Genomic DNA, 16,642 nt, shown 5'->3' with positions numbered 1-16,642 from the left:
TGTGAGATGAGTTGCAAATCCATGATGGAGACCCAGGTTCAAGACTGCTCCCATTGCTGTCTTCCCCCTGCTGACCTGAGGTGGAGATGGGGTAGGTGGTGTAACACAGTTCCTGTCGTCGTCTTCTTTCCCTTATCCCATCATCTGGGTTTGGATTGTTGTGCCAGCATCCGCGATCTTCATCTGTCGAAGGAGTCACACGGTCCCCTGTATTGTGATGGATGAGTGACATAAAGGAGGAGGGAACAGCATGGAGAGATAGCTGCCCTTGTGAAATGTTTACTGTTCTGCCCCTCCTTGGGAGTGTGGCAGAGCCTCCCATAGGAAACGAGGGCCAGGTTTCCAAAGGAACTCAGCTCAGCACCTGCAGCTGGGGCCAGATTGACAGAAGAGATTGGCTCCCATATAGGCACCTACCTACTTGTGCCCAATGGGCTGAGCTCTTTGGAAAATCTGGCCCTTATTTAGGTGCTGAAATGAGAGCTGAGCTGTGCTGGAAATCTGACGCCCAATGCCTCTTGGCTCAGCCAGTGGCACCCAAAGAGCACAGCAAAGGGTGCATTACGTAACAGACGGACGATAGTGATCCAATTGATCAACAGCACCCTGTGATCCAAAGGAAAACTTCTCCAGTCCTCTGGATGCTAGAATGACATACTCCCGTAATGCTTATAATTTAATCGAGCCCTAGGAAATGTGCTAGAACAGTGGTATATTTGCCTGTATTTTACCTGCATGGAGGGTGAAGCCCTGGGACCTTATTGAAAATCTGAGGGACAACAACCTTTCTCAGTATACACAGCATGACCTTCAATGGGAGGTAGGTGTGTAAACTGCTTACGTCCTTTTGAAAATCCTGCTAGGTGCCTCGCCACATCTTTAGGTGTCCAAACACCTTTGAACACCTGGCCCAAGGTACTTAGGCACATGTCTAACTTTAAGCATGTTAATAGGCCCAGTGAAATCAATGGGATGGCATGTTACAATGAGGCATGTGCTTAGGTACCTTGCTGAATGAGTGCCTGGATGACCTGGGGGCTTGCAAAGGAATTCCCCAGAGTTAATTTGCTTTCTGCTGCTTTTCATTCTCTGTTTTAAGCCTGCACAATTGATATCTTGTTTTTATTCAGCTCAGGTATTTGCCTAACACCATCTTTTAAAATCAACCTTGATCTAGCTTCCTCTATAATCCGTCAATACCCACGGGACGGCTTTTGTAGTCTATTGCAGCCAATTGATTGTTCTTTCTAACTTCCAAATTTCCATGGGATAGTCACAATATCCCACTTTAATCCCCACTAATCCATTAAAAATGCCCATGGGATAGCCTCTGTAATCCACTGCGCCTCACGGATGGCATTCTCTAGTTTCCGGCTTTCCCTGGAACATTAACAAAATAATGATTGTTAGATTTATACCAGCATGGCACCTCGCCTTCAGAAGGATCCCACAGCAGAGCCTTGCAAACTAATATAGGGTTCACTTCACCCACAACTGCAATGCTACCCTCTCTGGGGTGAAACATATCAGCTGTTCAACAGTGCACAGCAACACTTGAGGACAGGAAATGAAAAATAGTGTATCCATTCAAATCTGCAGGGGAAATTTAGGTCAACAGCTTGTTGGAATTTGGCCATCACAACAAGGTTAACACTTGTCCACTTGGAAAGAGTGCAAGGGGATATTAATGAGTACGAGTGGTCAGTTTTATGTCTCAGCTCAAAGGTGGCACAGCCAGCCATGCAGTGCCTCCTATCTCCATGCTGAGCAATTGGTTCAATGCATGTACACTCAGGTTTTCCACAGAAATCTTCTTCTGTATGAGTACCCAGCTAGCCCAAGCCTCTCTTAGCTTGTGAGACCTGAGAGGACTGCAGCAAAAACATGGCATGATTATATACAGAAGATGCCGTTTTGTTATGTGATTCCTAATTACTCCCTCAAACCCCATGCAATACTCCACTGTATCTTGGAAACGGCGCACTCTAACTTTCCATTTCCCATGGGACATCTCTAATATTCCTCCTTATTAAATGAGTTGTGCAAATTGAGCAATCTGATTGGCTACTGGCCAAAAGCCATGCTGTTAAGAGAGTAGAACAGCACCAGTTGGAACTCATCATTAGCCTCATCACTCAGGGCTATACTGTGCTTCGTCTGACAGAGGTGTGACTAGATGGGAGTGGGTGCAAGGAGACATTCCGTCCCCCATCCCAATAAGGATCAGCAGGACTCAAACGCAGGTCAGCAGAGCCATCAGGCAGTAGATACTGCCACACTGCAGTAGCTATAACCCTGTGTTTTTGGAGCTGAAGGAACAGGCACCTGGCCCTGGCTCCCCAGGAAGAGGTGTGATTTTAGATAGTAATTGGATGGGCTTTTCTGCAACATGTGGATTCATTACCCTGCCCTTCCCCAAATCCGTGGGGTTTCTACCCCACTGTCAACACTGGAGTTCTGTTGTTTGGCACATGACCACAAAGACTGTGGCTCTGACTTGGATTCTGACCCTTTGCTTAGAACCCCGACCCAAGATCTGACCTCTGGTATTGACTTTGGCATGGAAATATGACCATGGCAAACTCTTCATGTGGGCCAGGATACTCTTTCAGCTCCAAAAAAGCATGTTTTTAGCACTTGAGCTAAAAGAGAATTTTCTTAGGTAGTTGCAGTAGTAAGTCCCTTATCCTGTCTCTGCCCCCAGCCACTTGAAGGCAACACTACATTCACTCCTACACACACAAAGCCAGGACATCACAGCAAGACAAGAATGGGGCAATCTTCCTTTCCCCCCCACCCCATCTCCCTGCTCTGGGCCTTCTCATCCCCCACCTGGCAATGTGCAATCTAAACCTGCAATCTAGCCCTCATGTGCTGATTCACAGGTATTTTTTGCCCCGTGCCCAGACCAGTGTAGTGTGGGGTAAGGCCTGGCCTGCTAGGAACAGGGGCAGACTCTGACAGGAATGCTGGAGGGAGTGCTTTGATATCAACCTCTGCAGATGTTTGATGTTTCTGGCTGTTGCGCTGGTACGACAAGCTAACTGTGTGCTTTGCGATAGGCTGGGGGGATGGTGGCGAGGTCGGCTGTGAGTCACACAAATGCAGAGGGAATAAAAACAGGTGAAAAGGGGTTGGGGATGTTTAATGTGTATTTAAAGTTTGATTGTGTTGGCAAGGTTTAAGCAGGTGCTTAAGTCACCCAGCTGAACTCATTGCTTCTAAACGTCACCACAAATCAGAAAGACACAGGATGAAATCAGTTCCCAAAACACTTTGCTTCTGTTTTCCTGGCACATGGTCAGCTATCCTGCTCCACAACCAATAATAACCTCTTCTGATGCTCAGGCACCTCTGCCCCAAATGCTAAGCCATAAAACTATTTTGGGGGCATGTCAAGCATTTCTGAACTAACTCTATGTTGTCTGTCTGTTACTGCTGGTTTGTCTGTGGGGCAGGGACCTGTCTTTTAATAAATGTTTGTCCTGCACTTAGCATGAGGGAGCCCCGATCTGGATTGGGGCCGCTAGGCACCACCATGATACAGATAAATGGCATTAATTAACAATCCCCTTTATTACAGCCATCCCATATTATAAAAGCAAAAAGACACTCCAGGGTGCCCATTATTAGGTTGGTAGTATAGCATTCCTTTGTTATAAGGTGCGCTCAGCCCATGACCTTTTCAGCCAGGTTGTGTAATAGTGGTGAGTGTTATGGTCATTGGACCCTAATGGAGATCAGCACTAGTGACACTTCATTCATTCATAATATAGTGCGGAATGTGAGCCATGCTCTGTAATCTATGATTACCTGTGGGATATTGTCTCTAATATACTGATACCTGTCCGCACACAGTCAGAATGGCTCAGGGAAATTTTTCTATTTCCACACATAAAGAGCAAAGCATACACCATCCATCTAACATAACGGTTATGTACGATTATGGAAAACAATGACGAGAAAGAACCAAAGTAAAGCCTCCATGAGAGAGAGAGAGAGAGAGAGAGAGAGAGAGAGAGCGCAGTGTGTGCATCTCCTCTGCAACAGGCTGCAGAAACTCCAAGAACAAAATAGCAGCTGTCTCTGAACAGAGGCAGGGTCCTTATAAATGTAAAGGTGCAAGTGCAAAGAAAAAGGGCATCTCAGTATCATAGCTGCATACACCACAAGGTGTTTGGGGCCAGAAGAGAAATGCAAAGAGTAGCACCAACTGGTATGACCTTTCACAAGGTGCAGCCTGCATTCCACTGGTACAGCTCTGCCAGCCATTTGGGAGTGGAACATGATCCTGATCTGGCCCCAGCCTGTTTCTGGAGCCCTGTGTCAGGCTCCTTGAATCCTGAGCACTTGGAACAAAGATTGTTATTCTGGATAGTTACCCTGAGGAACCTGGGGAGAAACTACTTGTGCCTATGTCCCTTCAGGGCCAGGCACAGTCTTCTCCTATATATAGGTCCAGTGGCCCCAGACAGGCTGAACACTCTGCCTGAGAAAAGGAGGGGATGGCAAAGAGAGGTAAACCTACCCATGAGAGTGGGAGCCCATCATGGTCAAAGCCAAACTGGTCTGATTAGAAAGCTAGCCTTTGATGCAGCTACTGAGGGACTCTGCCAGACTTGCGCATGGAGGATGTTCCATAGGCAGGATCCCTGAGCAGAAAATGTCTTGGTCCAGTTCAGAACTGTGCTGAAAAATCCTAAACACCAGGTAAAGAAGCACAAAATCACATTGTCTTCTTTCTTTTCTGTGCCTGGCTCTAATGCTGTGCAAGACAGCCCAGAGGGCAAAATCCTTCATTCATCTGCAGGCCAGTTACAGCACTAGAAGGCCTGTGCTGCCCTATCAACATGTGCTACTTCCTGACTGAAGGGCGAAGCTTGAGGAGCCAGGGGGTGATCAGTCCCATGAGGTTCTTCGCTGTGCATCCCTCAGTGTGGGTTTTGTGAGGTAGACACACATCCTCTAGGAAATGTAGAAACCAACTAAACTCAGTATTGCCAACCGCACATGTTTGTAAAGCCTGAGCCAGGCCCCCCAAAATCACAAAATTTGACTTTAAAAAATCATGAGATTTCAATAAATAATCCAACAAACGAGTTCTTTTTCATTTGCCTTCTCGTTCCTGAATCTTTCAGGGACACATGTTCAAGCTTTTCTCCACAACAGTAAGGTCTAGAAACTCTTTTTTTAACGAAATATCAGATTCTCATATAATCATATAAGACTCCAGGAGCTGAGGCTTTAAAAAAACAAAATATTGTGAGAGTCACACTATAACTGTGAGTTTTGGCAATGCTACTAATTTGCTATCACATAAGTCACTGGACAGCTGTCATAGAGTAACAATATTCTGTCACTATAAAATCCCTTTTTTGCCGGTTTCATTTGTTCTGGTTTTGCCTTGAATTTTAGTTTTTCAGAGTCTTTTTCTCCCTTCCCCCCAATACAGTTGTCACAGGCAAAAAGCTGCTTTTGCTGCAAAACAGCTGAGATTTCTCCACTGATGATGGGAAGTGGGGAATTTTTCCCCTGGGAGCAATTGTGGGGAAATTTGCAATTATCCTTCATCATGGAAAAGATGCTACTCACTGGTGAAAGTGGCATCACCTCAATTTCTACCACGTGGATGGAATCCTTTTTCACGTAGAAACATTTCCCCTTATTAAAGATGGCACAGGTCAGAGAGCATCATAAAATCCACAAACGCCATGAATATTGGGACTGCTTCCACCACCCAAACTCAAATAAAGTAGCCCAGGGACCTCCCTATTAGCCAAAAAGTGACACAGATAATGTTTTTTTAAAATCCTTTACCTTTGTATTAATCACACCTGAGATTATGAACATTGGCGGAGCTGTATTTATTGTCCACAATGGATGTCCTTTGTTTATTTTTGTTTATTTACACTTCACTCAAAGCTTGGGCATTGATGGTAGATAGAAGATGAAATGAGCCAATTTACAGTCACATCTAGTGGCCCTAGCAGAGACCGGTCCCCATTGTGCTTGGTGCAGCACAAATATATAGTGAGAAATAGTACCTGCCCTGACAAAATTGAAACCTAAATAGGTAAGTCCTGCAAAGGCCAGGACAGGAACCCCAGGAACAGAGAAAGTGAAATGACTTCACCATGGCCACACCAGGGATTGACCACAGCTCTCCTGAGTAACAGACCGCTGCCCTGCCGACTGGACGTCACCGTCCTTTGCTACCTCACTGACACACCAGCCTCTCCTGGCTTCTTCCATGCCCTAGTGTTGAGGGGAGTAATTTGTTGCCAGACTTTACCAATAGCCCATTACCCCCATACGAGCTCAGTTGTGCTGGATGGTGCACTGGGAGGGGGGCAAGGCAAGGCTGCATTCATTCCCCACCCCACCCCTGCCACTCCCTCATGAGGGGCTGGAGTGAGTGGGCGCTTAGCGCTGTGTGCTAGCCTTAAGGTGCAGGTAGCTCGTTCAGGGATGTGAGAGGGATTCTCATTCCCCTGCCTGGGTGTGTCATCCACTTCACAATAAACACCTGAGTAAGCCCATAGGGGCAAATTCTGATGTTGAATAATATCTTGGTGTACGAATAGCCAATGGCTTGTCATGTGGGTTAAAGTACTACTGAACCAAAGCAAGGGTATCAGGATCAGATCTTTAGCCACTTTGTAACCCCCTGCTTCTGGCAGCTCCCCTCCATCCCTTGCCCGCTCTGATATGACTCAGGCATACTCTCTGTGCACAGACTTCACACTTGCTTCCCAAACCCCCTAGGAGACAGACCCCATAAACCTTCATCTTGTATTTTCAAAGGAGGACGCAGGCTTCTTAAACTGTTGGGTCTGCAAGCTGGTGGCCTCAAGCAATTAGTGACATCTCCCACTTGGCATTCCAGTGACCAGGCCGGATGGTCTCTGCAGCCACTCACACCGGTGTGAGCCGGAGATCTCTCTCTGACTGAGCAAACAGAAGCTGTGCTAAGCTCAGCTCAGTTGGAAGTGGCGCTTTGTGGATCTTAAATCCATCACTTGTCTTTCTTAGAGCAGGGATTTGGGAGTCAGGAATCCTGGATTCTATTCATGGCTTTGACACTGAGTCACTGCGTGACCTCAGGCTCTCAGATACCATGGTGATGAGCGTGGCATAAATGCCTAGACAGCTAGATTAGATTAGATAGACTTTGTGCGTTTGACAGCTCTTTGTGTAGCGTCATTGTCAGTTTCCCCTTATAGTCAGTCAATTTCCTTTGTTGTTTCAGTGGGTCTTTCATGTGGCAACATGAGAGAGAAACATATATATTTTTAGATGGCAAAAACTTGGTTGTAAAGCCACAAAAATTGTCAGTGTGTATGTGGGGGCGGGAGGGGAAGGGGAAGGAAGACGGGGTTCTTGGTGGCAGTTGGTAGGACCTTTGGAGGGAGAAGAAGCATAGACTCATAGATTCCATGGCCAGAAGGGACCATTGCGATCATCTAGTCTGACCTCCTGTATAACACAGGCCAGAGAGCTGCCCACAATAATTCCCAGAGCAGATCTTTTAGAAAAACATCCAAGCTTGATTTAAAAATTACCACTGATGGAGAATCCACCACGACCCTTGGTAAATTGTTCCAGTGGTTAATTACTCTCATCGTTAAAAATTTACCTTATTTCCAATCTGAATTTGTCTAGCTTTATCTTCCAGCCTTTGGATTGTGTTAGACCTTTCTCTGCTAGATTTAAGCAGCATAATCCATTGGATGGCACATAAGACTAGGGACTCAGAAAACCTGGCCTTCTATTCCTGGCTTTGTCACACACCTGCTGTGTGACCTTGGGCTACTCTCTGGGCTCTCTCCCACCCTTTGTCTATTATATGGTAAGCTCTAGGGGCAGGGACTATGTCTTGCTATGCAAATATATAACCACTTGGACAGTAAGGCCCTGATTTTAACTGGTGCTCTCATAATAAAAAATAGTATCAGGAAACTGATAAGAGAATGATTTTTTTTTCTTATAAAGCCTTTCCTTGTGCTCCTAATAGCACCTGTGTGATTAAGACTGAAAGGGTTTTAAAAATTCACATGGCTTGTCTCTGCTGAGGCCGGCTACACCTTTCACACTTCACTCAGCTTGAAAGGTGAGGCTGGCAGGTCAGCTCTGTGCTTGCCAACCACGGGCTGGCCAGTTAGTGCCCCTCTGTGGTGTTGGTTTTCTGAGTTGGGAAGACATCAGACTGAGAACCCACCCACTCATTTCAGACAAACGGCCATCAGTCTGCTGTCTGTATATTTTAAAGTCCAGCACTGCAGCGTGAATGGCTGCTCCCTGCTGCAGAATGTCCAACAAGCTCTCTGAGTCAGTGAGGAAAAAAATACTGCGCTGTCTCTTTAAGGAGATTTGCATAGGAGGTCCTAACTACAGTAGTTATTGATTCTGATGTTTTAAGTGTTATTCATATCCCATTAAAGGATAATGTCTAATTTACAGGCATAGGGTCTCAGTAACAGCACACCCAATCACAAGGAAGCCTTAATGACACTACTTTCCTATTTCTGGTAACACACAATTAATACATCTTTTCATTTCCAGTTTAGAAGGGTCCCCCCCATTTGCTAATTATTTTTTTAGTCATTTTGTGATTATCTGTAAATATTTCAGCACTTGGAGCTGCTAATGACTTGAAGGAAAAGTCAACATGGTGTGTGGCAAAAGTTCCTTCCCCTCCTCTTCTGGAATCGTGCAACAAATCACTCAGTAAAACACACACAAGAAGAGGGGATTGATTTCTTGGGGATGGTGCCCACTCAGAGGGGTTTGGATGGAGGTGGAGACTAGAACCCACTAAGACTTTGATCACCTAACAGACAGAGAGTCTCCTCTAGCTGGCCACAGTTAGAGTAGCAGGTTCTTTTTTCTCTCTGTGGGCCTAGCTGATAGCCAGCAACATCACATTTACTCACCTATAGGCACAAATCCAGTGTTAGAAGCATTGTCCTTACAGAGAGCACTAAGGTATTGGGTTAAAGCACTGCAGTTTGAAATCCTGCCATATGGGGTTAGCAGTGTAGAATATAGTAGGACTTTTATTTTGTATATGGTAACAAGGGGTTATGTGCCAAGGGAAGGGACATTTCTGCAACCCTGGGAAAGTTAGGCTCTTTGTCACACCCCCATTCCATACTTTCCAGTCAGGCTTTGGCTCTTTATCCACAGGTGAGGGTGGCTTGGCCACTGAAGCCTCCTGGGGAAGGGGATATCCCAATTAACCACTTAGTCAGCAAAAACACACCAGAAGGTGTCCACACAGCTCATTGGCCATGAGGGCAGAGCAAGACGGTACCTTGTTGCCAAGCAGATTAAGTTTGACGATGAACTGAAGGGCAGTTCTGCCCGGAGATGTGACTGTGAAAAACGGCATCAGCTTCCTCCACAGATCTGCTCTCTGTGTGTCCAGAGGCCTGTCTGCTATCTGCACTAACATACGGTTTAAAAATGGTTAGCATTGCGGAGCCGACTCCGTGAAGAGGGAATGAGCTAGAGTCTAGTCCCTCTGGTGCCGCAGCGGCTGGCTTGTTTGCTACATTCCAGTTACATGGCCAATCAGTTACACCTATGCAAGTCCGTGGCTGGGCGTGGGATCCTACAGGTATCACTGGGGGCAGCACTGGAAGGCAGTGGGGCTACACAGGTGTCAGTGAGGGCATCATTTGGTCTGTAGAAGTGAATTAGTAGTGATGAAGGAAAGAATCCAGCTTCTCTCTCAGTTCCCAGAGTGAGTTTGCAGGGGGGGCAGTTAGAAAAATCCACCTTTTCTCTAGTAAATTGGGTATTGTTGATGTGGAAAGCCTTTCAACCCAGTGGAGCGTGTACGTTCACTTTCCATTGGTAACTTCATTGCCCAGTAAGCTGCACTGCGGCGTAGGGGTAGTACGACCGGAGCTCTGTACTGTTCTAACCCGGGCCCTTTGTGTTTCAGGTAACCCTGTTACAGTGGGAATGAGCATCCATATCTCCAGCATTGACCAGATTTCAGAAGTCAACATGGTAAGTCCAAAAAGAAGCAAAAAGCCCACAAACTTTACCTATCTTCTGGTGAGAGAGAAATCGAAAGCCGTGACTACTCAGAGTCATTAGAGCGACAGGAGTAATTTTTTTTTTTGCAAGAGTTTGGGGGCTAACATAGGAAGGGTGGCTAAATTCCAGTGTGTGTAATTAAGTTTGGCTTCCCTGCATTCCTTCTGCAGTTATTCTTCATTTCTCCTCCCAAAATGGTGTTGCATTATTGGTGGTGCAGAATGTCTTTCATGTTCCACTCCAGAGGTAGTTGCATTTCTGTGGCAGGTGTGGGATATGCAGAGTAAAGTGATTAAGGTTCTTCCTGGATAAAATGTAAAGTGTTCATGTGCCATTGCTGTGTATGTAGCAGGACCAAAACAAAGAATGGGGGTGGAGTGGGAGGGGGGCAGGCAAGGGTAAGGATATCTAACATCCCTTCCTACTCTCCAAAGGAACGTGTTCCTCTCTCAGTATGACACATGTAATGGTTTGGTTCTGTGTGCCTCACTCCTCGTTCCCCATGATTCATGATTCCAGCAGACCTGCGCCACTGAGAATGTACATGACATTTGCTGTCCAGCTTCAGCCAGATTGCAAGATGATGCTGAAATAAACCCTATATTCCAGCATGTGAGGGATCTCTGGCATGTATGTACACCCCATTCTTGATAGTGGATTTTGCCTATGTAGTGTCTCAGATCATTGGGTGAATGCAGGTAAAGCTGCTAGGTTTCTGCTAAAGATCTACTACCTATATGAGCACCTCTATTCTGGCTGGATATCTGTGCAGCACTGAGCCCTGATTACGCTACAGAGTTAGATCGATATAAAGCAGAGTTAGGTCAACATAAGCTGCAAACTTCTACACTAAAATGTCGCTCCCACTGATGTAACTTGCCCACTACACCGACCAAGAGGCATAGTGCATGGGTTGATGTAGTTAGGTCAGTGCAGTGTCAGTATAGACACTGCGTTTTGACATCAGCTGTTGCTGCCTTTCAGAAGCCGTGCCACAGTGTTCCCACGCTGGCAGATAAATTGATGCAGGCGCTCCTGGTGAAGCCAGGCACCGCTGACACAAGGAGCGTAGTGTGGACGTGCAAAACCGATTCCATTATTTTGATGACTGTGCATTGGCATAACTTAGGTTGACTTAATTTTATAGTGTAGACTTGTTAAAACGCTGTGAGTTCTTTGCTACTGTCTGTTAGGGCTCTTAGATGAGCATCTCTAAGAGAATGGCTGCTGGTTTAACTGTATCAAATGCTCCATCAAGAGCATGGCGGGGGACCTTTCCTGGGCATCATAGACATTTCTGCTAGCCTTTAGTGGTTAGACCTCCAAAGAGCAGATGTGTTTGTTTGCTGCTCTTTTCCAGCATCACAGGGCCAGCGGTGGCATTACAAGTCAGCATGTGTCCAATGACTGCTGCTTCGAACACTTGCCTTACAGTAAAAAAAAAAAAAAAAGGAGTACTTATGGCACCTTAGAGACTAACAAATTTATTTGATGCCACAAGTCCTCCTTTTCTTTTTGCAGATACAAACTAACACGGCTGCTACTCTGAAACTTGCCTTATGGTGTTTCAGAGACTGTCTGGAAACAAGAATATGCTGCCAGAGATGGAGATGCCTGTGCTGAGATGGGCTGGGTGGGTTTAACGTCAGACTAATGGGTTGGTGCATCTCTCCCTGGTCAGGAAAGAGATTCCTGACCCCAGATGAGCTGATCCGGGGGGGTCAATGGACTGAGTGTGGGAGGCATGTATCTCCCCCATGTTTTCTTCCCCACATGCTGGAAGTTGGGCCTGGTGACTGTTTAGCAATGGGATCGCTGAGCATCCAGCCCTGTGGGCATTCAACAAAGGACAACTAATTGCTGAGTTATGAGGAAAAAGGCCCTCTATCTGCCCTGAGGTCACCCCCAGGAAGCTTTTCTTCTGGACCTGCTGCTTTTGAAAGGCTGTGTTTGGTGGAAGGGTGAAGGAGACATTCACTGGAGGTTGTTCTTTTGTTCTCTCGGTTCTGAACTATGTAGAAGAACCCCAGCCTTACCTAGAGCTCCCTGGCCAGTGAAGAGAATTAAAACCTTTGTGTCCCAATGCTCCTGCCCTGTTTCTCTGTGTCGGACACTCCTGTCTGATTTCAGTGCCCACCAGTGCTCCTGCTCTTGGTTTGTGTGTGGGAAGTGGGACTTTTAGGAGTAGAGGGGGGACACTTCTGTTTCAAATCTTCTCTACGCTTGGAACAGCTTGGGCCAAATTCAGCTCTGTTGAGTTGAGTGGGAATTGCACTCATCTGCATCAGGGCTGAATTTAGCTCATGGTGTGTCCATGTTCTCAGTTGAAACCATTTGCATTGCAAGTTCTTGCACAGTAAAGCCTTGGAGTGCTGCATTGAGGCCTGGGTTTGCCATGGATCTGTCCAGGACAAGTTAGATTTCCCTGCAGTTCAACCCTCAGCCTTCCAAGTGGCACATACACTTTTCATTGCACTTCTAACAGCTTGTCTTGTGGGACAAACTCACATTCCAGTATAGGTTTCTGACCCCCAATACTGTACACCTCACAGTCTTTAATGTATGTCTCCTCACAACTCTCTTGTGAGATAGGATGGTGCTATCACCCCCTGTTAGGTGGGGAATGGAGGCACTGAAAGTTAGGTGCCAAAGTGCCTTTGAGAATCTGGGCCTGCATGATTTGCCCTACATCCATGGCAGGAAATTGAATCTAGGCCTTCTGCATCTGGATCACTGGACCATTCTTCCTCCCACTGTGCTAACACCACCCCTCAACCTGATGCAGTCATCCTGCCAAATGTAGTCAGCTCAGCCCGCTCCTGGAGAGCAGGCCTTCCACCTCTGTGCCATGTCTGTAGCGTCTCCACTGGCAGACTGGCGCTGATCGCATCTGTGCTGAGTCTACATGAGAGGGCTCTCCACCTATCTACGCTGGCTATGGCCGGTCCATACCAGGATAGATGGGGGCTCTCTGCTTCCCACCTTGGGTACAATGAGCCCTTCTTAGGAGAACTGTCCTACCTGCCTTGTTGGGTCTGTCGTGTCCTCACTGGAGGGGCATTTCTCTCTCCCATGCAGGGTATGACAGGATTTGGCTCCTGCCTATTCTGCGTACCTCATGTGCTGTCTCCTAGGAGTGTGTCCTGCCTGCCTGTACATGATATTCTGCAGGACTAGTCTCCTACCTGTGCCTGATGAACCACTCAGACTCTCGCTCTGAGAGTGTGGCTTTCTCCTGTGATTTCTCCACATGTGTGTATGGAGGAGGGGAACCTTTGCTGAGAAGTGTTGTGTCTGCCCATGCTGGGGATGCCTGGTTCTGCTGGGGAAGCTCATTGGCAGAGATTTCTTCCCCCCTGTGCTGGCTCTACGAGACTCACTGGACTGACGTTCTTCCAAGCTGTGACTATTATGTCACGTTCTTAATGTGGGAGCTTTCTCCCTGGCTATGCTGGGGGCTCAGGTTCTTACTGGGTTTAGTGTGGTACCGTTGATGGACACACTAAGTATACCCAGTAAGGAGATGGTCTGGTCCAGTGGGCAGGGCACCAGAAGTCCTGGGTGTTACGCCTGTCTCTGCCACTCACCGGCAGGGAAACCTCAGTCAAGTCACTTTCCTGAGCTGCTGTTTTCCCCTCCCACACTTTGGCTTGTCAATTCGGACTATAAGTGGGGTGAGCAGCACCTCTTAGATACATATCTGTAAAGGATCTGGCATGATGGGATCCTAATTGACATGAGGACCTTGAAGTGCCACTGTAACTTAAAGAATGAGAAGAGGAGAGGCAGCTCTGAAAGGGGTTGAAGACTGGAGCCATCTTAACAAGAAGACGTTAAGGGAGCCAGGGGTAGTTTTATTCCCTGTGTGATGTGAGTTTCTGCACTGAGCAGGTTTTGACTTCTTGTTCTCCGCGCTGGGTAGCAAATCCCCCTGGGGAAAGATCAGTGTCTCGCCCTGGGTCCAGGCACAAGGATATCTGCAAGAAAAACAAGACATTTCTCAGGACATTGAGATCAGGAAATAACCGTTCAAGGAATAAATTAAAAGTGCACAAGCGGGACTCGGTTGCCATGGAAACCAGATAGCTTCTATTGTTACACAACGAGCGCTGTTCATTACTGCCCCTTGTAGGATAATTAATTAATCCCCAAATATCCCTTTCTGGCACAATGGGTGCTGCTGCTGTGATCAGAGTGCCCCCTCACCTGCTAGGTCCCTTTGCTGTGTTTACCCTCTCTTGGGGCTGCAGGTTGCAGCAGATCGGGCACAGAGAGAATGGTGGTAAATACTGGAGGTTACTGGATGCTGTGCTGTATTACACAAGAAGTTAGTTTTCATTGAGATTCCAGCCAGATACAATGCTGCAAGGTAATGCAGCTCTGTCCTACAGCGATACAGTAGTTTTCTGAGTGTTGTAATACAGAGGAGATGATGCAGTAATATCTCAGAATGGGGGTGGAGGGCGGGGGGTGGAGTTTCCTATGTGCTCTAATGTAGCAGAAGCAATGCCGTTGTGTCTCAGGATTGGAGGCTTCCCGGTGCCGATTTGGTAGAGCAGATTCAGTTGTGTGTTAGTTAGTGCTGGAGGTTCCCAGATGCTGTGCTATCTAATGTTGCAGAGGCAATGCAGTTGTGTCTCAGGGTTGGAGGCTCCCAGGTGTCGATTTGCTAGAGCAGATGAAGTTGTGTGTTGGTGCTGGAGGTTCCCAGATGCTGTGCTATATTATAGCAGAAGTGATGGAGTCATGCCTTAGTGCAAGAGATGCTTGGCTGTACTGCTGGAATTGTAATATCTTCTCGGTGACATTATAATTAAAGTGCACTTCTCTGAAAAATGACTGTGGAAAAAATAACCCCTTCCTGCTCACCAGAGCTGCTCCCTGCATGTATTCAGACTCCTATCCTCTGACTTTACTCACCAAAGTAATGTTTTATTCTTACATATTCCCCCTAGCCTTGCAGAGCCAACTCTGCTAAGACTGAGCAGGAGCTTATTCTGCCTTCTTCTTTGTTTAACAGGATTGTTTGCTAAGTTCCAACCATTTACACTGATGTGAACACCGGTCCTGGATTCCATGTGCCGAACCAGGCAGGTATTGATTAAGGTTCTGCCAGCCAAATGCAGCCTTCATTACAGGTGACAATGCAAAGGAAAGAGTCTAGTTTGACCCCTCTCAGATCTCCAGATGGATTTGCAAGGCTGAAAAATAAAATCGTATAAAATTACCACACTTGATCTAGAAATCATTGAAAACAGAGCTGGGCAAATAATGGAAACCCAGTGCCTGTGAATACTGGTAAAGGAAATTTGCTGTATAAATTCTCTGCCAAATGTTATCCAACCAGCTGTGACTAGGAGACGATGAACGTGGAGCTCCATAATGCCATTTCTGTGGAGTCATTTTGCAGAGTATGGCAGAAGTGTAATATGGCATTAGGAAACCTAGAAATTGCCAGACTGGATCAGCCCATGAGTCCATTTACTCTGCTATCATCTGACAGTGGCCAGTACCAGTTGCTTCAGAGGGAGTTGGAAAAACCCTGAGTCAACAGTTATGGAATAATCTATCTATGGTAGAATTTCTCTCCTAACTCCCATCAGTTAGAGGCTGGCGCTAACTCTTTCTCTGAAGGTTACTTTTGGAGATGAAATTCCTCCGACGTGTTCTCATGCTGCAGTTCAGATAATCAGGAAGTTAATAAAAATCCCTTTAGCCATTCATATGTTATCTGAGCATGGGAGTCGGTAAGGATGGGAACCCCAAACCAGCTATCTGTGCTTGAAAAAAGAAAATACAGTTACCCTCTGTGACTTTTCTACTGGATCTCCTTCTCTGAAGTATACAAAAATGTGAAGCTTAATAATACAACAAACCCAAAAAGCAATATATAAGCACCATGGACAGCACCGTTTACGTATTCAGCTGCTCTCCCTGTATTGCAACTTCTTGTGGCTCCCATAATTTATTCATCCCGGGATGCACTCCTACATCTGCAAAATCATTGTTTGAGTTTTTGTAATATCATTAGCTTTAAAATTTTATAAACCTTGGTGCAGGTGACAAGTTGAAAAGTTATGGGAGGGTTATTGTTGCAGGGGAAAGGGTCAGGATGGAGCTTCCCTGTGGAAAAATTTCCCAGTGATGTGCATGAAGATGGTGCGATGTATAGGATATTTGTAGTACATCTGCTTGATGAAGGTGTGCAGTAAAATCAATTAGAATGTAGGAAGGGGCAAGGTGCCATGCAGGACTGAACCTGAAGGCAGGGAATATGGTCTGGCCGCCTTCTCTTATAACTGCTCAATGCTACATTCCATTATCTGTGTGCATGTTCGTGAGAGCGACTGCATCGCGGAAGGCATACTGCGCTATGTCGGTCTGAATTAAGGAAGTTAACGTATTGTGCCTGCTATTTTCCAACCTGTAGAAACTTATTTGAAAGCCAAATTTCTTCCTACGAGGCAAAGGCAACAGTCTCTATGCAGGCGGTATGCAGCATGTGCCCAGTGCAAGTTATAAACAGAGCTGCTTTTGAGCTAGCTGAGTGCACAATACTGAGCCTTATTTTAACGTGGGAGATGAGGGTGCACAC

At 46.4% G+C, this 16,642-nt stretch overlaps 1 protein-coding gene across 1 annotated transcript in view; it reads left to right on the top strand.

Annotated features, from left to right (window-relative positions):
- The window catches only part of LOC144270073 (gamma-aminobutyric acid receptor subunit beta-4), an 87,124-nt gene that overhangs the window by 20,965 nt on the left and 49,517 nt on the right, over positions 1 to 16,642 (top strand). The window contains exon 3 of the mRNA XM_077826280.1: positions 9,950 to 10,017. Within this exon, the coding sequence (XP_077682406.1) occupies positions 9,950 to 10,017 (68 nt within the window). The remainder of the gene's footprint in view (positions 1 to 9,949; positions 10,018 to 16,642) is intronic.

The sequence above is a fragment of the Eretmochelys imbricata genome, chromosome 9 (assembly GCF_965152235.1).
Source record: "Eretmochelys imbricata isolate rEreImb1 chromosome 9, rEreImb1.hap1, whole genome shotgun sequence".
NCBI classification, from domain to species: Eukaryota; Metazoa; Chordata; order Testudines; family Cheloniidae; genus Eretmochelys; species Eretmochelys imbricata.
This window is presented reverse-complemented; position numbering and strand designations above follow the sequence as displayed.